Below are 26458 nucleotides of genomic sequence, written 5' to 3'. Positions count from 1 at the left end.
GCTAAGGTATCATCTCACAGAAGCACAGCAAAAAAAAAACAAAAACAAGGACTTACTTGTGGGAGCAATAAAAGGTATGGCATCAATAATGACAGGTTGGAAAGACAAACGCTTGAAATACAGGGAATACCTGTACTAAAAATGGATCACTTAATGGTTGCTTGTCATCTAGTATCACTTTTGAATCGTGAAACAGCAAAATTTGGAAAGACCAGTGCTTGTGGGACCAGGTTCGTTTCAGACCTAATAGGAATACTATTGACCATATCCTATGTAGAAAATAGTTTCCAGGAAGAGGAGGGATTTTTACTTGTTTAGTGGCATGTGAAGCCATTTGATATTTGTCATAGTACAAGAGATGCTATCTTGGTATTATGTAGTGGCTATGGAGTAGTATATTAAGAAGACAATAGTAGGTGACATTGCTACAGATGATACAATTCCAAGTGATACACCCAAGATTGTCTCCCTGCTTTGCATTTCAGATTTTTATGTACCCTTCGTATATTTGTGGGTACATATACTTAACACATTAACATCTATACTTTAAATATATAAAGTTCAAAGCCATAAGTGACATAACACTGATTTTATAACAGTGCAGTTCTCATTGTCTTCCAGAAGACCACTGCTGAAGCATCATTTTTTGCACATGTCTGGAAGTAAGGCTTGATAGCTTTAGAAGTTATTTTAACATTGAGTAGTAAATTCGGTGTATATATCTCAAACTCATTCCAAATCTACAGATTTGATAGAGATGACTGCATAGAGATTTTCTGTTTTCTAGTTTTTGATGTTATTTTGGAGGGTAATATTACATTGTATTACTTTCATACAGAAATTTTCTTTGATCAAAAAACCAGCAGCTAACTTTCAAGAATCTTTTGTTTCCTGATCTAGACCTGCTTTGATGACAGTAGAAGATGGAGGATACGAGATTTGTGTTCATGTGGTTTCTGAGTTGATGGAAAAAATCTTCCTCAATATTCCTGCAGACTGTCTGAACAGATTAATAGGTACTGTTTCATGAATTACTTGTGAAAGAAACAGTCAGTGAAGTTCACAATCGAAGTAAAACTTTTAATGATTGACAACTTAGAATTGGGATGAGATTGTTCTGGATACAGGATGATTGCTCATATTGTACAAGACATACAAAAAACACCCAACAACCTCAAAGAGAACACTTCAGTTGCTATCTGACAAACTCAGAAGTTCAGAGTTGAGGCAGCAAGAACAAGAGGTGAGATGCTATGAACACTTACTCAGTATAACAAAGTATTCAGTAACTAAACGGATTCCTTATATGCAAAATAGAATCTCTTGGCAGTTTTTAGAAATAGCTGACATGCTTTCATGATGTAAATAACTGAGCAGTGTTTTAGACAGGCTTCCCTTGATACATCCTGTTTGACTGTTTGAGAGGTGTGTTACATGGCTCACAGGGGTTACAGTTTAGTGAGAAAGTCTTAGCACATTGTTTTTAAAAGATACTAAAAATAAAAGTTAATTTTGTATTCAGATGTTTAGCTACACTTCCAATAATTCAGTGCAGGTTTTATGGAGGTAGAACTTAAATGCTAGGTGAAATTATGAAAACAAAGAGTAAATTGGATTGTTCTCTCTTGCAGTGCCCTCTTCGGATATAACCTACAGCACAATAGTGGCAGATCTGTGTCACTTGCTGCTAGCAGATACAGAAGCATCCTATTTGTTGGACATTCGGAGCCATTTTGTCTTAGATGAAAACAGCTATCCTTTGCAAAAGGATTTCCATCTGCTAAATTTTCATCCTGATCTTTGAAGCATTGACCTCTGCGATAACCGAGTGACAGAGACCATAGGAACCCACAGATGGCAAACAGAATTACAATGAATTAGCTCAAGGAAGCAAATCTTTTTAAAAATACAAGAAAGTATTTTGGTTTTAACTTACATAAAAAAACCTCAAAAGGACTAGTATGGAATACTGCTAATAGTATATACTCCTTCTGTAATACTGATAAATTGTCATAGAGTATATTTTTTATACATATGTTTTTAACTTGGGTATCTGTCTTCTTTTTTGACCCAGAAAATCCCCTAGGATTAAGAGACTGAATTTTTCCATATATATGGCTCAGTAGAGGAAGACAGCCACATTTCAGTAATATTATTTTAGGAGATTTGTTTGTCTTATTCTGTACTTCATCTGTAACTTGGTTACGTCTTTGCTTGCTTTGCTCTTGTGGTTGCTTTCCTCCTTTTAACAGCGGAGCTTCTGCCATTTACCCTCAACAATTTTGCTGCTATTGTTTTCTTTTGTAAAACAACTGTCTTATTGAATCTAATTTTGTGTAGAAGTTGTTGCACTAATTTAAGATGTTTTATACAGTTTAAACTGGCGCGTTTTCATGGACCCAAAAATTATTTAATTGTTGCAGTATTTATTTTTGTAATTTTGTTACTATTTATTGTTGTAACATTACTGTATTTATCCAGCAAAATATGGCAAATAAACTTAATCACCTTAAGCCAATTTAATCAGTTGAACACTGGTCTGCAGAATGGTCTCCCAACTTGATCAGACTTACAAATTAATTTAATTCTTTTGAAAGTCTTAGTGATTTTTATCTGTAAAAGACTGAGTGAATGGTGACTGCACCTGACTGCATAAACTATCAGGATACACTTAACAGTCTCATAATTATTACTCTGCAAAAGCAATTAAATACAAAGAACAGTATTTTTCTGATATAAATGCTGTGAAAGTGATTAGTTAGATACTGATCTTTATATCTCTGATACAGATTGTGCCTCTTACTGAGACTGGTAGAAGCTGTAGGGTATGAATCATATTTGCTCTCTGGCTCAATCCTTGCAGATCTTTACCTGCACTGGTCTCATTTAGGAAATCTGTTTCCACATACTGTTTCTGCTATCCTCAGGCTTCAAACACAGAACTGTTCTCAAAACTGAATAAATCAAGTTGTATCTCATGTGAAAGCAGTTTCAGACTGTTGGGTTTTTAATTATGTTGGTTAGAGCTATGTGTAAGCCATGTCTTGTCTTGTGTACCAATAAAGGGGAAGATATTAATGTTTCTGATCAGTCTGGCAGCAAGAGACAATCCTAAGGATTATTTAATGATTTTGAAGAAATGAATGCTCAGCTGAAGTTTCACAAGGTCACTTAATCTTATTTCTGCATTTAACTACTGGCGTACTGATCAATCTGGTCAGATTCTATTGATCAAACAAGTTTGTGAAGCTCTGCTTCTCATAAACTTAGTCTTCTGATTTGATTCCTAGCCATCTTGTGATAAAATAACTTCTCAGTATGTTTGTCTCTGAAACACTCTGACAGTTTTGTCAGTGAGCATAGAAATGCTGATCTTATGCCACCAAAATCAATTTCCTGCTGTACCAGGATACCTGACATTGGTGTAAGAAAGACAGCAGAGTGACACCAAAAACTATGCTCAACACTAGCACCACTGCAGTGTATATCGGGTGCGAATGACAGGACAAACATCTCCATATTTAGCCACTTCTGCAACAGAAACACTGCAGAGTCTTAGAGGAATGATAATTTCCCCAGTGTTGAGCCTAGAGCAACAGGAATCAGTCACAGAAGAGACTAATTGTAGTGTCCTCATCTGATGATGAAGAATGAAAGCTTACTTTTGCTCTTGTTCATAAATTGTACCAAAGATAATATGGAAAAATCACAGCTTTGTAAAAGGAGAATTCAAGAGACTGTTAATGATTGAATTTCACCTCTCTGTAAAAGCACTTTTTTAGTTTCTTGTGACCTGTCAAAAACAGGATGACATTGTCCTACCCATCACCTTGGGGAAAATCCTAAGCTTCTGTGCCTTTTCTACTGTATTCTAACTATGCTTTCCTCAGTAATGTCTGGTTCTAGAATGTGAATTTAATGCCTAAAATTACGTTGAAGTGAAGGACAATTTCAGCATTTGGATTTAAATGAGGTATTAGTGCCAATGCTGATCTGTATGAGTGAAAACATTGCAGGACCATTTAGAGTTTAGTAAGATTCTTGAAAACTGGACATGGGTTACATTGGAGAAATCTGAAGGATTGTTTTACATCCTGTCAATATCTGGTCTCTTTAGCATGATTTGATAACTTTGGGTGGAAATCCTGCCATCTGGACTGGTGAGCTGCGTGTGGCTAACCACCAGGTTCTACGTCCTGTGGTTAGCTCTCTCCAGCTGACTTGGACCTGACTGCCTCATTCTCCTCTTGTGATTTTTCATATCACCACTCTGACTCTTGTTTAACAGCATTCACTCTTAGAATCCAAGCTACAAACATGACACAATAGTTCAGTGTTATGAAATTTACCGTAATTCTATAGTTTCTTTGGTTTCTATCTTCACTTTAGTAATTAGTTGTAAAATTTCTGGGTACTGCTGCTTTCTGTTTACTACTTTGGACTTTTCTTCCTGCCTTTCAAACAGGAAGCCATTGCACTTTCTGCGCCTCTGCCTGGCATAGAGATTGCTTCTGAAGGAGCTTTTCTGATCCTTTATCACCTGTGATGCGTGTTGCTCCCTCTCAGTTTCAGCAAGCTGCTGCTTTTAGAAAGCACAGTTATATTAGGAGCAAGCAATTATCAAGTAAATCCATCTGGTCTCATTTCCTCACCTAGAGAAAAGATAGAGTAGTGCAAATGGCAGTGATCATTAGGCTTCCTGAAGTACTAGTATAATTCTAAGTGGGAGAGAAAGTAAGGCAGAGAATGATCCACAAGGGAATATAAATAAATGCTCTGCTTGAGTAGTGTTAGGGCTTGTTCTCGAAGATCCTATTCTCTAGAACAAGAATGTAACTGTTATTCATGTCTGTTCTAAAATAGTGGTAAATTGCTGCTTGCTGTCATTTGATAGGGTTGTACTTTCATGAAGTCACATGCTAGATTAATTACAGAGCTTTAGAAATCCCTGTATTTGTCAGTAGTAATGGGAAGTATTGAGGAAGGTGTCACATTTTTTATGCTCTGATATGTATTTCTTGTATCCTCTGAAGTGCCACCTGCTCTGGATTGTAGGGCAGCAAGGGGATGTTGCTCACTGTATTAAAGCAGGAGAAAAAAAATGCTACTGATGACATGAGACAAATGTTTTATTATGAAACAAACCCAAAACATAGCAGAACTGAACTATCAGAATCTAATTACCCCAGTAACAAAGTATGGCTTGTTCCCACTCCAGTTAAATCATCCGGATGTTTGTTTATTCTTTTCAGAGTCACTCAGCGCAAGGAATTCTGGAGCTGATAGCAGGGAGGAAATCATGCTTACTGACAGCATGGCGCTCTTCCTGGAGCCTTGATCTCCTTGCCCTCAGAACCACTGCAGTGAGGCGGCCCAGGTTGTCATCGTAGCTGAGGGAGAACTAGTTATCACCATACTCAGAAGGAGGCTTTGGAAGCCGAACAACGCTGTCAAATATATCTGAATATCTCTCTCTTCGCACAGACAAATGGAGGGGGGAGGGGCGAAGTTGTTCTGCATATTATCGGTTTCTGCCACACCAAGGCATACGAGTGAATTGTAATGGCTTTATGCTGTTGTGACATCTGACAGAACCAATTAATCAGCCTCCCTCAACCTTTGAATTCCTGTCTCTTCCAGGTGATGCCTATTGCCTTGCCACTTCTGCTTTTTTTCCTGCTCTAGTTCAAAACAGAAGCAAATAACAAAAGATGGTGTTGTATGTAACTGTCTCCTAACTCGTGCCACTGGTTCTGAGCCATTGGATAATCCCTATACAACAGCTATAGATCTGCAGGCTGGTAAGACAGGAACTTTGATTCCAAGTGTTTATCAATACTTCTGCATTTCATGTATTTGACACAACTACTTCAGCTCTACTCCTCCAGTACCTGTGAGATGACAGAGGCTCCACAATCCAAGCAGCCTGGTATCACACACCTCCAAGTTTTCTTTCTCCAGATCTCTCCATACGACTAGTTTGTTGCTATCAGTTAATGTTTCATTTTTCAATGGGAATATAATTTGTTCTAGGAGATCATACTTCTTCTGTTTATCAACATGATAAACCGAAAGAGTCCTTTGGAGCAACATTTTACTGAAAACCTGTACAGAAAAAGGAAGAAAATATTAATAATTATAAAACACGTGAGACTTTTCTACTCTAGAATGACTTCAAAGGAAGAATTTTTCAGTGTGTTAAAGGTAGGTGGAGAATTCCTTTGATTATTTGAAGTCCACTTTTTTGATTTGCCTGAAGTTTTAGCTAAGCAGAAGTCTGAAGATCCAAGCTAAAATAGGAGGAGTTCATTTGAAAAATGTGAAGTTAGCCGGCAGTTTTTGACTCCTACAGATCTAGTGTTATATGATGCGTTCACTTCCAGACACAAATATTTAGAAATCTGTAAATGTTAATTTTTCAGTTGTCTGAAATGCAAACCTTTTTGGTTTTAAAGCTTTTGTCTTGTGACACCTGCTCAAAGCCTCTTGGCATAGGGAGCCAAGCTCCCAGCTTTATAGACCTATAAAAGTAGTGTACCAGACATCTCATGAGTTCTACTTTCTAGCCTACTTCCACAGCAAAGAAGCTAAGAGCTCTGAAAGCATTAGTTCAGTATAGGTTGTTCCTGGACTTCTGGAGCTGCTGGGCTAAACTGCTCAGCCATAGTTCAAACTGGAGTTTTCATAATTCAGAGGGCAAGTTCCGTAATCCTCAACTTTGGTGCAGACCACAAGTAAGATCAGTTCTGGAGCCACAGACTTGCGTAGCCCAGGATCTCCAAAAGCCCCAGTAACAAATCCTATTTCCAGGGGAAACGACTTGTATCTTGGTAGAAGTTTCTAGAAAATAATTTTTCACTAAACATGTACTGTAGTTTGACAAGTCAATATTTACAAACAAAAATCTGCTTCATCAAAAGGAAAAGTACCTGAAAAACAAAGTTTTCATCAAAACGTGTGTTAAGGGTTTGGCATTGTGTTTTGGACTGCAAAGTAGCTTCTTTCATTGGGCAGCAAGTAGGTTTTCAGAAATGAGCTACAGGACTCAGCAGGAGGCTGCGGCTTTCTGACTTGGATCAAGGAGAAGAGGAGCCTCCCTGACTCTCGCTCCTATTTGATGGAGAACCAGATGCAGCCAATGCTGCCCTCAGGAAAATCCCTCTCACTTCTGTCTTCAGGAAACTCATATAGCTCAGGGTTAATGGTCCCTACAACATAAGCTCCAGCTTCGTGAAATAAAAACCAAGCAGCCTCAGATTAGTCTCAAGACCGTAGCAGGCATTTTATAACAACTGCTGTATTAGGGAAATCACATGAATCTCTTTATGCAAAAAAGGACTGTTAATAAACTTGGTATTTTAATTCCTTTTCCTTCAGATTTGGGGGAGTAGCTGTAGTCTGCACCACTTCTGTTTTCTTTCTCTCATTCCTGTGACTATCTTGATAGTTTTGGGTATTTGTTGTTGCAGTCTGCAACGGATCACTGCTGTTCCTGGTGACAGCGATCAGATACTTTGAGTTACACTTATGTTGGGCCTTTACAAAACACAGAAGGAGAGATTGCTTTGTCTGTCCTGTGCATGGTCCTACAGCAGTGGGACCAGAATGGGTACGTTCTGGCCCAGTTGCTCTCTCTCTCTATATAAATACATATATATACATACAGTGTTTAGGGCTTGTACTGTGTAACGCTATGTCTGGTATGCCCCCAGTAAACATGATTCATAATAAGAAAGTTATCCTTCAAATGAGTGCCCTTAACTGTCCTGTTTTTGCAGCGCCACAACCAAAGAATGGAATGATGACCATGGCCTGGACTGAGGAATCGCGTAGGGGTCACCGTCTTCCTAAGTGTGTTCTGCGTTCGTCAGGTTAATCCAGTCTCGCCTGTGCAATGTTGGTGGAATGATAAACGGAACGCTTCGGGATCTGCTCAAGACAACAGCTATTGACTCTTCTGGATTAAATATGGAAACCAAGCTTGGTAACAGCAAAAAGTTTTTCTCTCACAATTTTATAAAAATTGTACAGAGATGCATAGGTAGAAATGATAAATACCTGTTGTTTTGCAATTTATTTTATTCGTATAATGCCTAAAGGTCTAGCGCGGGACATCAGATCTTAATTCTTCAGACAGATCCCTCACTTTTTCCCTTCTCCTTTAGAATTGATCTTTCAAAGGAAGGGAAGTTTTAACTGCAGTTGCTTGTTTTAGAGCCCCAAAGCCCTGCAGTAACTAACTTTCTAAGAAAGTCCCCTTTCTGAACTGAAGTCCTGTTGTTTGGTTCTCTGATGCCTCATTATGAGACCACCAGGAATAAATCTGGAGCATAGGCTGAGTTCATCTAGGTAACAGATAAACCTATCCATGCACCAATTGCACTTGAATGTATTACCTTACTTCCATAAATCAGAAATAATCATTGCATTCATAGTTACAGAAAGTATTATTTTCATAAAGGAACAAAACAGAACATGACTGATGTTTTCATAGAATCTAAGGGTCTCATTTATTTCTGTACATGCATATATTTAAATCACCCACTTATTTGAGATTTGACAAGTCGAAATAAATTGCCAATAGCGTATGCTTTAAACACAAACCAAAAATCTATACCTTGTGCTTTTTAGTTGAATTTCAGGAGTTGAGTGATGCTGAAAAATGGCATTTGCGTTTGTTGTTTTAGCAGGGCTAGTGAGCTTTTCACAAGAACGGAGGCAGCAAAATTTCTTCCAGAGCAGGTATACAAGTGATTGCAATGAGAACAAGTAACAGGGTCCCTCCTATTATAGACCTGCAGCAACAGCAGCTGCTTGTTCTGTTCAGACACAGAAACACGTAAAGTGTCATAGGAGGATCAAAGTTACGTACGTTTTGGGGGTAGACAGGAATATTAAAGCTGACAAATTTATTTGATTTACATCCTAAAATGATTTTTAAATTAAACATGCCACTCGTGTGCGTTTTTGTCTTTGGTTATAGCATGGTGCAACACCTGAAGATGTACAACACCAGCAGTGAGAGATTAGCAAGTGCTCAGATATGCTGGCAATGACTGCAATGTAAGAGACTACAGACAGGGAAAATAGCCCAAAACCAAAGGAGTTGTCTGGGCTCTTATTTTACATTAGCATAAGGATTTAGCTTAGCATGGCAGAAGTGTTAGAGCTGTCAGAAGAAAAAGAAAACCCGGGAGCACCTAAAACAAAAGGTACCATTACTTTGGTTTGGTTTGTTCTTCCAGCTCTTCATCTGTGTTGAACTGAGACTAGATCCTGGCACAAGGAACAAGGCAAAGCTCGGAGCTGTTATCTTTCTAAGGACGCATGTGTTTCCTGATCTGTGAAGTCAAATGTAAGTATCCATTAAACACTGTTTCCTGAATTTTGATTACTTCAGGTAAAACCAAATCTTGTATAATTTGGGTTTTGTTTTTTCGTACTAATAAACTGAAAACTTAATAAATGTCTTTAATATGAATTTGAGGAATTCTGTTGTGAGAATTGCTCACTAGATCAAGGGTAGACAACTGATAATGGGCTCAGTTCATTGTTTTCTCAGGTTAGCTGAGTGTGCTAGAGTAAAAGGCTGGAAAGACCATTTCTGCAGTGTACCTTATACACAACCTGCCTTGGCCTAACACTAACCTAGTACTGATGCATCAAGATGTTACTAGGTCTCAGCTGAGAACTGATCCTGCCAGAATATCCTCTATCTGAAAATGAGCCCAAGCTGCAGAATTATCTTTGGCTGCTCTGCAGCCACGGGAGGCGGCTCAGGATCAGCGGAGCACTGTGTACTGCAGCCGAAGCAACAAAGCGACCTGGCCCTCTCTCGCAGCTGGTACTGACTTTTTTTCCCCTTCTCTGCTTTTAGGTAGGGATACTGTGATTATGCTTCATTCCTTTCTCCTTTTTACCTGCCTGCGCTTGGTGAATACCTTGCAGTTAGCCACCTCTGTATGATGTACAAGTGAATAAAGATGATGCAAGCACAAAATATTGTCAACACTAGTAGTAGTTTTGAAGAAGAATTCAAAACTAATTTGATACAGTTCATTGATTAGAGCTATAAAGAGTGTAGGAAGTGAGTTGCAAATACATGTATTACTGACGTTTTTCACTGTTGCCACATTGCAAGAAGTGATGCGAAATGTCCTTCAGGTACAGAATGCTTATCTAAATACCTTGTGCTATAAAATGAACTTGGCCATAGTGCCTCAAAGGCCTTTATCTGATTCTGTTTCATTTTCCTGCGTTTGGTACAGTCATAGGAGCCAACTTATTTTTGCAGCTCCCCTCCAGCTGTGTTGCCATAGCTCTCTGCAAGAATTGGCTGGCTGCTTCCCCCTGAGTTGTATAATCACTCATGTCTCCAGCAGCATGGAGCAACCATCCTGCCCATGGCTATTCCACAGCAACAGGCACTTGGCTGGCCTTGCAACCGGTACGTGGGCTGGATAGGTTTAGGCAGCGTTTAGCCAGGCTGTTAGTACAATAGTATTAGTAGAAGACTTATTCTGAGGAACCAGAAATAAGGACTTGTTTGTTATGAGTTAATATTAATACAGAGGCCGAGTCTGGTTGTGCTACACTGGTAACTTAATTTTCTTTCATAAGAATGCACAGTATAGGAAAATGCATAACAAATGCAGTCCTGAGTGTGGGAATTCTGTGTGTTCCTCTTCGTTTTGTAGGGCATGCTCATGTGTGTCTTCAGTCAGGTTGCCATTTGATTACAGCTTAGAAGGCCTGATGCAGAAAGATGCTTTAGTTTAATGCTCGTGAAAGTAATAGAAATTAACGGTTCACTTCATACAGGCATGCTATCAACACCACAGATGTTTATGTGGCTGGTGGTTTTACTGTTTGCATAGGTATCTTAAAGGTTAACATTTTAAGCAAGCTCAGCAGGACTCTGCTATTAACTTTTCCTCTCCGTTCCCAAGTTTCAATGTTCTCAGCAGCAGTCCTGTGGTCCCCCGTAACCAGTTTGTTGCCATTTACCATTAAGGACAGTAAGCTGGGGTGAGCTGTAATGCAATACATAGTACAGCAGCTGTGCGCTAATTTTGGAGTAAGAGAAGGAGTTTTCAATCTTTGTTAATGAGTTTAATGTACTGAATTTGTTTACTAAAGAATGATAAATATTTATGACCCACCCACTGCCATTGGCTCAAATTCTGTTTTTTTATTTTTTATACAGTGGTAGATATAAGGTGAAGTTTTACCCATTTCTGTAAAGCTACCTATGATTTAATGACAATAAGAAGAATTTGGCTCGCTTTTATTCCAACCTATCTGATTAGATCAGCAACAGAACCTCTAACTTAGGCACAATATACCACTAGTCACAAAAATCAGCCACTGAAATAAGGTGAATCCACTGTGTGCAGGGAAAAAATACGTATCTTTTTAAACAACTACCTGTCATCACGAGAAATTGATGTGTTGTGTTCTGCTGTGGTGCAGTATCATGGCAGCTGGAGATGGAAGAGACTCGAGGGACTGCTGCATCCCCAAGGGGCCTGTGCTGGGGGACTGTCCGCCGGTGAGAGGTACCAGGTTTATCCTAGCGCAGAGACATGTTGGTAAGCATCATCTGTCTCCTTTGGGATTTGATCCCTTTTTGTGTAGTGTCTGATGATACGCTTTTAACAAACTTTTCTTAAACTTTGCAGTAAGCCTTTTAGAGTTACGACCAGGCCGTTCTCCATCAAAAGCTTTAATCCCTATATGAATACTCAGTTTTATTAACATTCACGGTATCAAATACATTATCTGGCGTGGAGGATAAACTCTTCGCACTTGCTTTGTCTGCTCACAGAGCCGAGTTGTCCTCTGACAGCAGAACAGTCCTCGGACGGCTTCTCCTGAGGCTGGTTCCGACCCGGCGGAAGGAGCGGGGGGAGTGCGGCCTCACCCCGGCTCCAGGCGAGCGGGGACCGGGGAACCGCCGGCAGCCCTTGGACAGGTTGGAAGCAGCTGTTGTGCTGGGTACCTCTCCTGTCAGCCCTGATAATACATGTGCAGCGCTGGTTGTGTGAGAGAACTTTGAAAACTACGATTATGCTCATGTACAAACAGACTTCAATAATAATAGCTTAATGCTGAAACTTCAGGTGGGCAAGAAACTGGCGTGCACTTGTTTCGAACTTTTCACAAAATGCACGAGCACAAAGGAACACACTGCTTAGATGGTTGTAATTACAGCTTTTCCTATTTGTGTTTATAAATGCATATAAATTTTATATATATTATATATTTATATATTAATATTTATACTTATTTATAATATTATAGATATATTTACAAATAAATATAAACCACACACCTTCAACCTCTTGCAAGTGTAATAAATATAAAACAGGCCTTTACTAACAAAATTACTGACCTCCACTACTTCTTGCCTGCTAATGTTTGCTTCTTTCTTAGCTGGTATGATGAGAATCTATATCTCAAATTTAATACTGTTTGTATTTTACACGCTTGTTCTGTTCACAACTATTGCATGCATTTGCATAGTGCCATTTAATCTAAAAGCCAAAGAAGCACGTAGGAATTAAAGCAGTAGGATTCTCATAACATATCACCTGTTTCTGTGGAATCTTAGAATTCATCTAATTGCATTTAAAATGTCCTGCTGTAGGTGTGGTGTGGTTAGTTTTTGCTATTAATTTTTGAGTCCTCCATAAGGAAGGAAATATTTAGATCACTTTAAAAAGAAAAAGCTCCATATATTTCAGTTTTGCACTTTTAACGTAGTTAGCTACTAAATAAATATTGCATAGTAAATGCTTTTGCTATTCTTATTTCTACACTGATTAGTGGTAATACCGAAGTACAGGTGTTTTGCTCAGCAGTTTTGCACTTTGTCAGTATAACCTCTATAAGAAAGTTTGAGACAACTGAAAGTTTTGAGCTGTGTGACAACACCAACAACTGTCTGCTTTCTAATAGTGTTCTCTCTTGAGCTGACTTTTATGTCTATGTGAGGAGTAGTAAGTTTGCTTTGAACATCTGTCTGCTTTACAGAACCCCACTGAACGGTTAAAGCGCTCCCAGCCAGATGTGCCGTCTCCCATGCTGCGGTGCGGAGGGGCGTGAAAAGTGTGCAGCTGGGAAGCAATGACTGTCTGCTGAGACAGCTCCGGTCTCCGTGCGGCGGTGGGCAGGATGGGGTGAGCTGGGAGGAGCAGCTCTCACCTTCTCCAGGTACCTCTGGAAAGAATTCATAGCAAAGTTGCTGAGCAGGGAGCTTCAGTTTTGATTCTGTGCTGCCCCTCAAACTCCCTGATCTCTAGTCTTTCTGTGCTGAGTTCTAGCACCAGTGCGAAATCGAAATAAATACACGATGTGAGGAACACAATTATACCTCTATCTCTGATGACTAACCTCCTTCCTCACCCTAATTCTTTACAGGTTCCCTGTTTCATCCTATACATTTACCACCCTTGAAGGAACTATAATTAGTATAAACCAAACATATAGATGGTGCTTGCCACGTGTCTGAGTGTGTCTGCTTCCAGCACGCAGGATAGGATAGCAGCAGGTGAAGGATGTTTCTTCGCATCCACTGTGTGTCTGATTATGGTCCTGATCGCTTCCAGCCAGCCGCTGGCAGGATTTCCTTCATTGTTTTAAAAGCCCAGCTTTAGGTTCAGGTATCAAACAATGCTGATCTGCCCAGGTTCACATACTGTAACTTCACTATTGGATCAGAGAGAATTCTGGAAATGTCCTGAGAGACTGGTGGCCTAAGTTTGGGCATTTGAACAAGTCTATTCATTTCAAGTATTTAGTATTGCCTTATCAAATATGTGTTCTGCACATTCCAGCCTTGACCAGGATTGACTCACACTCTCTGCTTCTCCGTTGAAGCTGTGGGTATTTACTCAGTTGTGTTTTTCACCTGCTAGATTTGAAAAATAATTTTGTTTTCTCAGAGAAAGTTAATCTCTGGAACAGTTGAGAGTAAGCTGAGAGTTTAATGTTTTGTGGACCTAGATATTGTACTAGAAATACATTTCTGGTGCATTTTTTGTAATGTAATGTATACATTTTTCAGTGTGCATGTCCAGGTCTCACTTCTTACAGTAAAACCTTGGCCTTTAAACGCCCACATAAATTCCATTTGTAACTACAAAATCATACGTGCTATAATTCAGGATAATGGCCAAAACATCCTAGTTTAGAATACAGGGTAAAGGCTGCTGCATTCTCCCTGCTTTTTAATGATTTTTGTAGTATTAGCAATAAAAGTAATCAGTCAGCCCCCCAGATAGTAATACATATTTCTGAAGTATGTTTTCCTTCGTGTTCTGTTTTTCTAACTCTGGTGGCACTTTCCTATCCTGTTGTTGAAAATATACATTCTCATGAAATTGCATAGCTCATCATCTAGGGAGACACCAAATGCTGTAGTTTTTACTGTGTATGTCTGACACCCCTGTGCGATTTCCTTGCTTTGCTGGTAGTTAGTCTTGTTTTGAGCGCTGAAATGATGATACCATTTTTATGGCTGCTCAGGTGGGGGCCACCTTCTTGCTTTGACAAAGCTGAAACCGATGCTGAAAAGGCAGACACGGTCACTGGAAGAGATGTGTAGAAAAGGTAAGCCTGAAAATCTGCTGAAATGTTGCTCTTAAGCCCTCTGAAAACTAGAAAGAGGAGTTGGAAATGGATTATGGTCTCTTAGGGAATCGATTTTAAAAGTTGGAACACTCAAGCTAAAGAATATTCTGTCACAAAACAGTTTTCTAAAATGTGTTAATTTAAAAACAGTGTTGTAACATTGCTTGTGAGACGCCAACTTAAGTAACATGTTTGCATTGTTTATTGTATGATATTCTTACAATTTCCACTAGAGTGGGTGAAATTGAAATGTATGAATTTTTTAAATTGGGTATCTTAGTGAAATATTTGCTCGGCATCTTTTATACCATTCTGTTTACAATCAAGTTGACTGCATGTCATTACTTAATGCTATTTGTACGAACACTCCATGACAGAGGATGGAGAAATACTTAAAGAAGATAGAGCTGTAGAATCACAAGCATCAGTAGATCCTTCTAATGAGAAGTAATTCTAGCATAATTCAGTTGACAGTTTCCCTCTCAATTCTAATCCCTACTGTAATTTGTTAATAATCTTAAAGTTACAACAGATCCCTTTCAATTAAAGGATTTTAAATTATTTTTTTTTTTAATTTAATTCCATTTGGACAATGATCTTTATATTCAGGCATTTTAAGTGAAATGTATTCAAGTTGTTCTGCCTTTGCAGCCAATTCCTTAGATTTGTGAGTTTTGACTTTCGCAGTGGTGGCACCTTCATCTAGAATGCCGTCTAGGAAGAGGTAGGCTTTTTTTGTCCAATTAAAATGTGACTAATTTTATTGAGGCTGGTGAATCAGTCACTGATGCAGTAGGTTAGGGTCTGCATGGACCGCTGATGGGTACCCGAACTACAACAACTAGATTACGTTAGAAGTGAATGGCAGAAATAATGGGTACTTAGAATTTCTATAGTGCCTTTCATTCCCAGGCTCCTGATTTCTGCACCAGCATTAATTACTGGCAGTTATCCATCACAAAAGTTGTTTGAAGTAGTAGTTCAATAGGTTGTTTAATAACTGGAGTTCCTCCAGTTTCACACTTGTGTAACTGAGACAAGAATTCTTCCAACTGTCTGTTCTTGGCCTTGGGCTAACATCTGGTTCTTAGCTTTAGCAGGCTATGGATAATTGATGGTTTCAGAAAGGAAGACGTGAAAGAAAGACCTACTCTGTTGTAAAATGCCCTTTGGATTCATTCTGGGGGCTGGTTGTTAGTTCCCTTTCAAAAGAAGGCGGGGGAAGATAGCATTAACCTAGCTAAGGGGTTTGGATTCCTGCTTTGGTATTTCATCTCAGCCCAGCCAAACCCCTGACCCCGCAGCTAACCTTGATCTTCTCCAGGGAGAGGCTGGCAGGACGCTCTCTCGACCTGCGCGAAGCTTCCGCCTGAGCGTACCGGTCCGATCGGTTTCCATCTGGCCCCGAACTGGGCAATGGAGCCTTGGGCACATGGAAAGCTGCTACAGCTTGCAGGGCATGCTGTGTGAGACAGGCTTTTTAGTGCCTGGACACTCGTCTTTTTCTAGGTGTTTGAAGTCCCTGTCAGACACGAGCACACAGTGCATTTGCTTTCTCTTTAGGGCCTTCTTACAGACCTTTTCAGCGGCGTTAATGTATGTCTACTGGTATGAAAGTATACATAGGTGAAGTCCGCATGTCGGCACTTCTACAGAACTCAATGTTTCTCTGTTTTTTTACCTTTTCCTTTTGCTTCTAGTATGCTTTAACTTGGTGTTGCCCAATAATAAAATATATGCAAGCTGTAGCACCACCTCCTGTCCAAAGTTGGGCTTTGGTGTGAATCAATAGGGCAGACCAAAAAGTTCACTTAAAGGTGGCTTTTTTTTTTTCTTCTGTATGAAACAGAATGCAGAAAATGTGAACTATTATTTATTTCAACTGACTTTTCTTGTGTTTTACCATAGGAATTTCAGAAATCCTAAGTCTGCTCTTACTGGATGGTTGTGGATTTTTTTTTTGCTAGTGTAAATTCCATTAAGAAAGTTACCAGCTGTTTCTGTTTTAAGAAAAAACAGTACAAAATGCTCCTTTAATGCTCCTTTAAAATGACTTTTATTAATAAGCTCCAAGTTCACAGATGATGTGCACAAGGCCTGTAGAGATTTTCGCAGAGAAAATGACTTGTGACTCTCCAGCTTCCGTGGCTTTAAAGCTTTTTTGGGGGCAATATCTGGCTTTTTGTTCCAGTTTTGTACACCACCTAGCCGTGGTAATAGTAGTCTAAACTTCATAACTTTCACGAGGCCTTGCAAGATTACCTATGTACACATGCAAAATAAACTGTTCATACAGCTGTAGCGATAACAACAAACATTGCTCTATGGCAAGGCTAGTTTTTATTTTAGGCAATATTTCCCAACTCTCACTCCCTCTGGAACAAAGAATGGATTTAGGCCAGACATAGTGGAAATAAAGTATCAGTACTCAAAGACAAATGGGGAGGGATTGCTAAGCAGGCAGATGAATCTGTAGACAGGAATGCATCTAAAGATTTAGGTGAAGCACAAGAAAGCACAAAATCATGTATATGGCATAGCAATTATCCCATATGTCATATGGCCCTAATTTGTACAGCCTTATGCGATGCAAGCTTTTCACTGAGGGCAAAATTTGTTCTTTGTTTTTGGGAGCATACACAACTGGAATGAGCTACTGAAGCTGAAGATCTGTTTGCTTTAACTTCTGGTTGTTCCTGCATGTGCGTGAACCTAAAACCACTCCACGTATAGCAACAACAGATTTACAATGTGATCCCATACATTTTTGTGTATGAAAAAAAGAAAAAAAGGTGCCCAGTGGCCTGGGCAAGACTGTAGTGAGATCTTGAGGGTCAAAGAAAAAAATTTTAAAAATTCTGGGCGTAGGGAAAACAGAATAAACTTTTCATATAATGAAGTCGTTATTTCATCTGTATTAAGTGATCCCTTTGTTTTTGCGGCGCGGTCGAGAGACTGCAGGGAGGGTGCTGGCTTTCCTTGGCAAACCACCGCACCGGGCAGAGCTAAAACGCAGCTGTGTGTTGTGCAGAACCTTCTGTCTCTACCACAACAAACAGTTCGATAGGATGATGGAATCCGCTCGGGGGCCATCCTCACATGTCAAGGGACTTAGCAGAAAAAGGCACTGTGCCTGTTCTTATACTGCTTTTGCAACAAATAATAAGGAATATCTGATCCATTTACAGAATATTTGTCTAGTACTGATAGTGTCTAGTATGCATCAAAAATGCATAATGACCTCTCCTAAATACACCTAATACAGTGGGATTTGACTCCAAATACGTTTAATTCCAAGTGATACCAAACAGCTTTGTGCGTGAATCCTCAGTACAAAGGGTTAGAAATTAAACCAGGTATTGCGTAGGTAACGAGTGTCACACGGGCAACGTTGCAGCAGTTGTGTGAGCGATTCAATTGGCAGCAAAAAAACAAACCAGAAAAACCCACAACCCCAAAAAGCCAAAAGGGGTTCATCTTCACTCAAATCCTTTCACAGTTCTAGGTTAAAGCCTAGCCAGGAAGGGCCAAAATCAGCTGATGTGGGCACTCTTCATGTAGTAATCACTAGAACCATGACTGCTGCAGCAAGAATGCCACATACCGTTCCTGTTGTTAGCTCCTCACTTAAAATATATGTGAAAATGTTCTAGGAAATGCAAGAAGGATGAAGGTAAGTCTTTCAAGCTAAGAAGAATCGATGTTGTTCCCACAGATACTGTTGCCTTGCTTTACTTGGAAAGGTAATGTCTGAATGTTAGAGAGAATACTTTTTCCCTAGGAGCTAAGTAAACAATTTCTGTCCCTTTCCCAGCCTGGAGTTCAGATGGTACATTCTGTGGTTGAAAATGCTGACCTGAAGGCCGCCTGCCTACCATTAGCCAGCTTGGTGTGTAACTTTGGTTTTATGTATGGAGAAGTACACTGGTTTTTAGGACTTTAGTTGATACCTTTTTTTCCCCCTATTGATGTCCCTCAGAGAATGAACGAGATCTCTGATAATCTATTTGCTTAATTGGCAGCCAGGGGTCAAAGGATGGGAGAGAGTTAAAAAAGGAGATTTTCTTTAGATTCCAGAGACCTATGAGTCAGTATGTCCATGAGCAAAGGTTACATAAACTAATAGATTAGAACAAGATTTAGTTGCATAAACACTGTTACTGCATTTCAATCTGTCACAGAGTCAACCCTGCAGATTATTGCAGGCAGAGCTAGCCTGGGGCTTACAGTCCATCTCGCTGGACCGCCTCTGGCACTGGGTACCCCTGAAACAGCATCATTACCTTTCTGTGGGGCTGCTCTGAAATCTGCGTGCGCTGCTTTATAGGTCTTATTCGTGCAAGCCTTATTTAGCGTACAGTGCTGTTGCTCTCAGCCTGTGTCTGATTTGGAATGTCACTCCGGTGTACGGGTTGCATAATAGCTTGGTCTCCGTCTCGTTTAACCCAGGGTCATGCCCCTTAGGAGGGCGGTCCGATACAGGCAGCCACAGGGACTGGATCCAAATCCTCTTCACATTGCCCCAACTTTCCTGAAGCCTCTGTCCTCTGTCTCTGTTCCTTCCATCATACTCTCGCCTCTGGGCTCACTCGAAAGAGTCAAGGAGCTCAGATGGGAGGGATCCTGCCGCATGGGGCAGAAATGGGGATGGCTGTGCTGCCCGTGCATATTGCCCAGGGAAAGGGAGGCTGGGTTAGGGGCGTTGAGTGGGCTGGAGTCAATCCACAGGCTGTGGGGCTAACAGACAGCTGTCTTATGATGACTGTGGTCTGAACTCTTGGGAATCTTCTGGGTCGTGTGTGAAAACAAAGCCTTTCTTGGAGCTGCAAAGCTGTTTTTTTTTCAAAGTGCATCAGGGTCAGAAATTATGCTCCCGGGCTGCAGTACTTTCCCCTAGTGCAGTGTTTTCCTTGGTGCTTTCCCCAGGTTCTTGCTGATACCATTTCCTCATTTTCCATTTGGGGACTGAGGCATCAAAATTCAAGTGTTTATTTAGATGCTTGAGTCCCATTAAGTAGAGGTAACTGTCTCTACAGCAGGCTTTTTCACAGCACTCGGCCCTGGGCACCGGCTAAGGTCTAGAAAAGGCTCCAATACTTTTGTTTCTATTTGTCATCCAAAGACCAGATCATTTTCTTTAATCACAGCTGGCAAAAATCAGCTAAAGAGGTGTAGTATATACATGAATGTGCTTTTGAAAAGAGTGCAGATCCACATGTGCAAGAGTGTCTTGGTGGACAAGTCACGTAGGACAGAATTATTGGTGACTTCTCAAAGTGTAGTGGTTTGTACTGGGTGTTTTTTTCTAGGAGCAGGCCCTGGGAGCCCTGCCAGCTTATGTGGTGCTGGCTTGCCTCCTTCCCAGTTGAGAGTAATGGAACAGATGGAAGACTAGCGATGAAATGCAGAGCGAAGCTAAACATGTGATTAAATTCTCAAAAAGGCCGAAGCTCTTATTGCACGAAAGGCAGCTTAAAGCTACCCCAAAACTGGCTTGAAGGGTTATTTTTTTGTGCAAGTATTTATTGCTTTTTGCTACTGGCTATTAAACAACTGTAGAGAACAGGGGAGACATTCTGGTGGTTGTGCGTGGGAGGAAATGAGATCTGGGGAAGAGAGAAGTGAGAGCAGAGTGCCCATGTGATAGTCCCTTGATTTAAGATGAGATTTAACGTTTCATGTCATGAAATCTTTGGTTTATAACCAAACATGCTTAAAGGAGGGATCTTGTGTGCATTCTCTGTAATCAGCTGTTGTGCTATTCATTTCATAACCAAAACAAAAAGAACGTTGTGCAGAGATTCACTAAGCCTCTGAAATCTATGAGCTTGCTTATATCAGCAGGCTGCCTTGCAAACTGCCAGGGCGAAATGAAGGCAAAAGAACAGGTCTGCTGTGTTGAGAAAGCTGCTCTTAAATCCAAGATGAAAAAGAAAGATGACGCAGCTCAAAACCAGCAGTTTTCACAGTACTGAAAAGCCTGACAGCTTTCAAAAAGATTAATCCCTTTAAGAGGAGTACTACGTCTTTGTCGCTTCTTGAAAAAAGTCGTGCCGGTAGTGTTACAGCATTATTCCTGAGAAAGATGAACGCAGATGACCTAGCAGATTTCGCAAAAAAATCTTTATAAAACCAACAGATGAGGTGAACCCCCGCAAATCATCTTCATTTTCACAGAAAAATAAAATTGCCGAATAGAGGCTTATTCATAGACCCCAGTAGCTACAGCCGGGCTGTCTAACCAGTGGTTATCTTCTCCCAGGCAGAAGGAGCAGAAGTCGTCATGCTGCTCAGTAGATATAAACACTCAAAATGTGTCTGACAGCGATGCTTTTCTAAAAAGAGATGTACGCCCTGCCCCCAACCTGGCATATCCTTTGTTAGATGTATGGAAATGGCTTTTTTCTATTGACCTGTCTATCTTCAGTATATAGTAGTGGAGTCCATGAAGAGGCCATTACTGCCTGTTAACAGTGGCTTTTTAGTAGGCTGTCGTATGCGTTGTAGTGTACCAAGGCTCTCTAGGCGAAGGGTTCCGCCTCAGTTTTTGTGCCACAGAATGCTCATCGGATTAAATGAACAACTCGCCCTCAGAGCAGCAACTGGACCCCAGTCTCCTGTCCCCATACTGACTCGTCACCAGAAAAGATTGCCGTGTCTGTTCTCACTTTTTCCCTAGTCCTCAGTGGATCTTCAAGCTGTGAATGCCCCGTGTTCCCTTGTGCAGGCTAGAAGCCTTTCCGCACACTAGCCCAAGCAGATGGTTCCACAGCAGCCAAGGGCAGTCCAAGCTGGTGTGGTTTTACACACAAACACCCCCCATGTACTCAGGCTCTGCCTCAGCACAGTTCTCATCTCGCCCCGCAGCACGAGGGCCGCACTGCGGAGCCCGGTGAGTGCCGGGAGCAGTGGGAGAGGGGGAGAGAATGCAGAAATGACACCGGTTTACACTTTTTGGGAAATGACAGCAGAGGTGGGTCATGATTCGGAGGATTGTGTGGACATGGATACCTAAATGCTACTTTGTGGGCTTTCTGGGTCTGGTTCTTAGGCAGTCAGTACTGGGAAGTCTGAGAATTTGCGAAGAGCTCACTTTCTTAAATAACTCCCGTATTTGGGAAGATGGTCTAGAGTTGCAAGTATTTTTAAAAAGTTAAGCATCTATATATAAAGGGTATTGCTTTCTTAAGTAGAACATTAGGATGTGATCAGATGGATTCTATCTGTAAATTATCTTTGAGTTACAGGTGTTGCATGTTTATCTAAAATTTTAATTAGAAGTTTTTGTGATATTGCTTATCTGATAACTGCTTTTTGTAAAATTCTGTTAGAAATAATTGTGCTTCTTACATCAAATGGAAGGTGATGGTCAGTTTTATGTTTTCAGTCTTGGAGGGATTCCACTTCCCTCAAGCACGTGTGAACACACGTGCTGTGCTGGCTTCTGCACTGGACTGGCTGGAATTACTTTGCGCATCCGAGCATAAGCAAAAACTGAAAACCTGGCACTGCACACAGAATGCTGATGTCAGCAAGGGGCTAGCAGTGTCTGGAGTGGAGAGCTTCTGGCTGCTCATAGGCATAGTAAGAGTTAAGTTTGGCTGTGGTGCATTAGTTATTGTCTTGAAGGCGCTCTCAGACTGCGCTAAAGTGCTGTTACTCTTCAGAAACACTCAAAAATACTTTACAGCGGAGATATCCAAGACCTGATCCAAATTGACTGTGGCAGATGACATTCAGCAAATGAGCAGGGTTACCCGCGAGACAGCGTTTTGTTCCTGGAGGGCTACATTATTGTCGTGGACTAGAACATATTCGAGAAATGCATTAAGCTAAAACTGGCCTGGTTGCAGGTACAGCTTCACTGGCTAAGAGGCTTTAAATCAACAGACAGCAAATATCAGCCTTCCAGGGCTCGCGTACGGAGAAACGTGAACAAATTGCACACGAATTCCTCCCAGCTGAGCTAGGAGTGACGGAAGGGAACCGGGTCAAGACTTGGGAGCAAAGCGAGAATGTGCTGTGTTTTACAGGAAAGGTGTTAGCTCCTTCCTGAACAGAGAGAAAGAGGGCTTGAAAGGGTAATTTTTTGATGCTTTGGCATCCTTCTCTTTGCCCCATCAGAGAACCAACCAGCCTGTCTCGTGCAAAGCTTTAAACAGAGGGGAGTAGGCCAGAAGGAAGTCAAAGCAGCTCGCGGCGTGGGGACAAGGAGCGGTGCCTGCGAAAGGACCGAGCGTAGCAGCTGGTGAAGGCGAGTGAAAGAGGAAACTGTTTACAGCAGCACGGAGGTGCCGGTGGGCCCACGTCGGTGGGCAGCCATGCCATGGGCGCCTGCGCAAGGCATGGGAGGGAGGGCTGGGGGTGCAGCTTGTGGGAGGACAACCAAGGCCGCAGCCGCAAACACCCTGATGCGCGTGCTGATACGGGCTGTCTAAAGTCACTTCGGTTCAACTGAGCTTTGTTTTAGTAAGTGGAAACTGGTTCTGGAAAAAGACTTGCAACAGGAAATTTGTTCTAAATTGTGTCCTGTCTGTGACAAACTAGATAACTATCTGTAGCATACTGCTTTTTCTGTTCCTCCCTGCTCGGCCCAATCTCACTCTTTTCAGTCCGTTGGGACGTCCTTATTCCTAGTCCGTGCCTATACAACTGACACATTCTGGGTTTTTGTTTTTTGTTGTTATTTTTTTTCGACCTCCCCGGATTACCAGAAGCAATGGGTGTTTCCTCCTGGCGATTTCACATTCACTTGAGGGTAGAAACTGAATGTGTCCAGGGTGGCTTGGCCCAGGCGCCAGTCTCTTTGTGTACCTTTTATAATTTTCCTTTTCCCCTTATCATTTCTATTCCTCCCCCTCTGCTCCTCCTCTTCCTGCCCCTCTTTGCCTCCCCTCCCTGTGCTTCCCCGGCAGCATCGCCGGCTCCGCACAGGCCCAGTTTCTCTAATCAGATGAAGCCGCAGGATTATCTCCCTCCCTCTCTCCCTCCTAGGCTCCATTTTATTTCCTCTCCAGCCAAGGCGGGGGGCAGGAAGGGGCGTCACGTCGAGGCAGAGGAAACCCCATCTCCTGGTCTGCTGCCTTCGATGCTCTCTAACAATCCCTCCTCCTTCCCCTTACCGTGTGCTCGCCTTAGTGTCAACAGCGTCGGGCGGATCGAGGGGCCCAGTTTCTAAAGGAAATCTGAACTCGCTTGACTTTCGTTCTCCTCAGATTTCTGAGCATCTGTTTTAAATAACCTCCATGTGTCTTGGACAGGGGAGCTGGATGTGCAGTCTCTGAGTGGGGGGAAGGTAAGGACCACGGGCGTCATGCACTGCCCCTTCTCTTGTCTCCTGTAAGGACACCGAGTCCCTCCGTTCTGCCAGCAGGTCTTTGAGAGTAACAAAGCAGATGAGGGGAAGGGAGAGGAGCCGCACAGTGACAGACCCAGGCTTCTGTAAGTGCTGTGTTGACAGCAGGGGGTTGGGAGCTGGGCGGAAAAGCCCAGGAAATAGTAGTTTTCTCTTTTACTAAAATGATGGGAGCTATGGCTCTGAGCTTTCATTGAATTTAATGTAGTTCTGCAGAAGGAGGGGGGGTTTGTGCTGGTGTCTTTCACTTAGATGTGTATGTGTTTGTCTTTCAGCAAGTGTTTCTACAATGTGCTTGTCACTTTCTTTGGGGAGAAAAACCCCCATAATCCCATTCATCTTATTCTTCTACACGCCTGCAAGTTTACAGCGATGCTTTTTGATTATGTTGTGTGTGTGTGTGTGTGTGAGGTTTTTCATACTGAAAAAACCCCAAAGAGTAAATTGTATTGCTTTAAATGGTTACCTGTTAGTACTAATCTGCCAGAGAATGGTTTGCCTTGTTTATCCCATCATGTGTGCTACGTTTTTTAAATTCCTAAGAAGTTAATGTCCAACACTAGAGAAAAACTGAGGAATATTTCAATGCCTTCTGCATATCATCTTTGTTTTACACTCTTCTTTCCTAGATAAACAATCAATGACTATTTAGAATGACCAACAAATTTTTCTCTTAAACAGGAACATGTCTTTTCCAAAGTCAAAGATTTGATACGGTTTGACTTTTTGTTGTCACTAGAGTAACTTTTGATCAGAAACTGTAGTAGAAGAGTGTTTCGTGTATACATTGTAGTCTATAAGCTCCTATGACTGAAAGTAAGAATTTGTGCTGAAGCACTTCTGGATTTTAGGGGAAGAGGTTTAAAAGGGTGGAGGGAGTGGTGGGCAAGGAGAGAACTCTAAGCACGTAAAGTGACTGGAAAGATAACCGTTGGATAAACATGTTTTCTAAGATGTTGAGTTTATGCATTAATATGATGGACCACACAAAGATCAAAATCTACCTCTTTTCCAGTGACTCATGCTTCAAAGCATCATCTCACACAAAAATATCGGTGATTTCCTTGCACCAAGATGTTGATTAAAGCTTGCAAATAGTTGTTTGCGTGCATAAGGTGAAGCGTGTGTCTGAATGTCTGCGGGACCTAGATTGCAGTCAGATCCGAGTTCAGAGGCCTCTGCACGGAGTCTTTGTGTAAAAGAATTATGTTTGGGGAAGGTTTCATTTATGAGGGTGGATTAGATGAGGACTTTGCATTTTCATGCTATGGCTCAGTTACTCTGTAGGGTTTTGTTGATTTTTGCCATGCAGACATTTTATCTTAGCTGTACCCCAGAGAGCGCTGCAGTTTCAGTTCAGTTTATCTGACAGTTATCTAGGGCTGCATAAACAACAGAAGCAGTGAACTGCATATAGCCTCGTGATGTCTGAGCTGGTTTATAATACCAAATATGATAATTCCACATGAGATAACCGTACCAAATCCACATTTTTCCTTCCGTAGTAAACTATACATGTTCAAAATACCCTTGAAAAATAAAAGTGTATGAGGGAGGATGGAACATTGCTATTGATGATTGTTATACTTCTGAAGTTTCATTTTCTTTCTGTTAAGGGCAATGACAGAGGGTAACTTGGAGACAGCTTTAAAACACTCCAGATGAGCAGAGTTTTTTCTGTAGCAGTGAGACAGTGTTCGACCTGTCTGCAGGCTGGTCAGTTCGGTGCAGAACAGCAGCAAGATCCTCTTCCTTCTTCAGCAGCTCTGCTGGAGATTAAAGAGGCTGAGTTCTCCATTCCTTTCCCCTGCAGCTAATGTTTTAAAATGAGGATGGAGTGTACTTGTCTGGTCCCTTGTATTTGGATGTTGCAAGCGGTTATACGGTTTGCAGGACAATGCAGCCTTGGAAAGATGCTTTCAAAGGCTCAGGAACCTGACAGAGCACTGTGAATGGTACTTATTAATTTTCTGTGTTCTGTAAGTGTCTTTTTCAATTAATCAGAAAAACCAAAAATCCTATTTTTATCATCATATGCCATAGTTTTTGTTGTTGCAGGTGACCTTCAAGCCATTGGGCAATTCTCTTACTTCCTAAAAGAAGCAAAAGTTTGTGTCTTGAGCAGATGTACAGGATAGTTTGTTGCCTGTAGGCCCAAACCATTCTGGCCCTTTTTGTTAATCCTTGCAGTTTCATTGAACAGTGATAAGAGTTTCTTAACTGGTGTGGACTGTAAAGCTATATGCATATACAGTATCATATGTGAAAACACTTCTCTTTGAGCTGTTAAAATGCTGGAAGATCTGAATCATCCAAACTCTTAAAAGTCTTTTTTTTCCTCGGGAGTGGGGAGTGTTTCAGTGGCGAGAGGGAGAGAAATCTTTTCGTAAAAGCAAAAAGAGGGGGAGAATGAAAATAGATGTTGGAGTACAGCGGTCAGGAATATCTGCATGAGGGATAAAATGAGAA

The 26458-nt window shown here is 41.2% G+C and overlaps 3 protein-coding genes across 8 annotated transcripts in view; 2 read left to right on the top strand and 1 right to left on the bottom strand.

The window, feature by feature from the left end:
- SHLD2 (shieldin complex subunit 2) overlaps positions 1-1804 on the top strand; it is a 42910-nt gene extending 41106 nt beyond the window's left edge. For 4 of the 5 annotated variants that reach the window (XM_075423010.1, XM_075423009.1, XM_075423007.1 and 1 more), the window contains 2 exons: positions 901-1016; positions 1632-1804. In XM_075423010.1, the coding sequence (XP_075279125.1) occupies positions 901-1016; positions 1632-1804 (289 nt within the window). Of the gene's footprint in view, positions 1-900; positions 1244-1631 lie in introns of all 5 variants that reach the window. The other variant, XR_012764252.1, reaches the window with a different exon arrangement.
- Positions 1805-3466: 1662 nt separating this feature from the next.
- SYT15 (synaptotagmin 15) lies at positions 3467-11760 on the bottom strand. Its single transcript, XM_075424117.1, is given in 11 exon segments — positions 3467-3587; positions 4350-4582; positions 5312-5428; positions 5941-6105; positions 6930-6992; positions 6994-7251; positions 7788-7929; positions 8618-8748; positions 8750-8791; positions 8794-8819; positions 11664-11760. Coding segments are annotated over 11 exon segments (1395 nt in total).
- Positions 11761-14531: 2771 nt separating this feature from the next.
- The window catches only part of GPRIN2 (G protein regulated inducer of neurite outgrowth 2), a 28701-nt gene continuing 16774 nt past the window's right edge, over positions 14532-26458 (top strand). The window contains exon 1 of one of the 2 annotated variants that reach the window (XM_075423011.1): positions 14532-14613. The gene's annotated coding sequence lies outside the window, so the exon portion shown is untranslated. Of the gene's footprint in view, positions 14614-23763; positions 24076-26458 lie in introns of those variants that run through there. The other variant, XM_075423013.1, reaches the window with a different exon arrangement.

Source organism: Opisthocomus hoazin, chromosome 6, assembly GCF_030867145.1.
Source record: "Opisthocomus hoazin isolate bOpiHoa1 chromosome 6, bOpiHoa1.hap1, whole genome shotgun sequence".
Classification (NCBI taxonomy): Eukaryota; Metazoa; Chordata; class Aves; order Opisthocomiformes; family Opisthocomidae; genus Opisthocomus; species Opisthocomus hoazin.
This window is presented reverse-complemented; position numbering and strand designations above follow the sequence as displayed.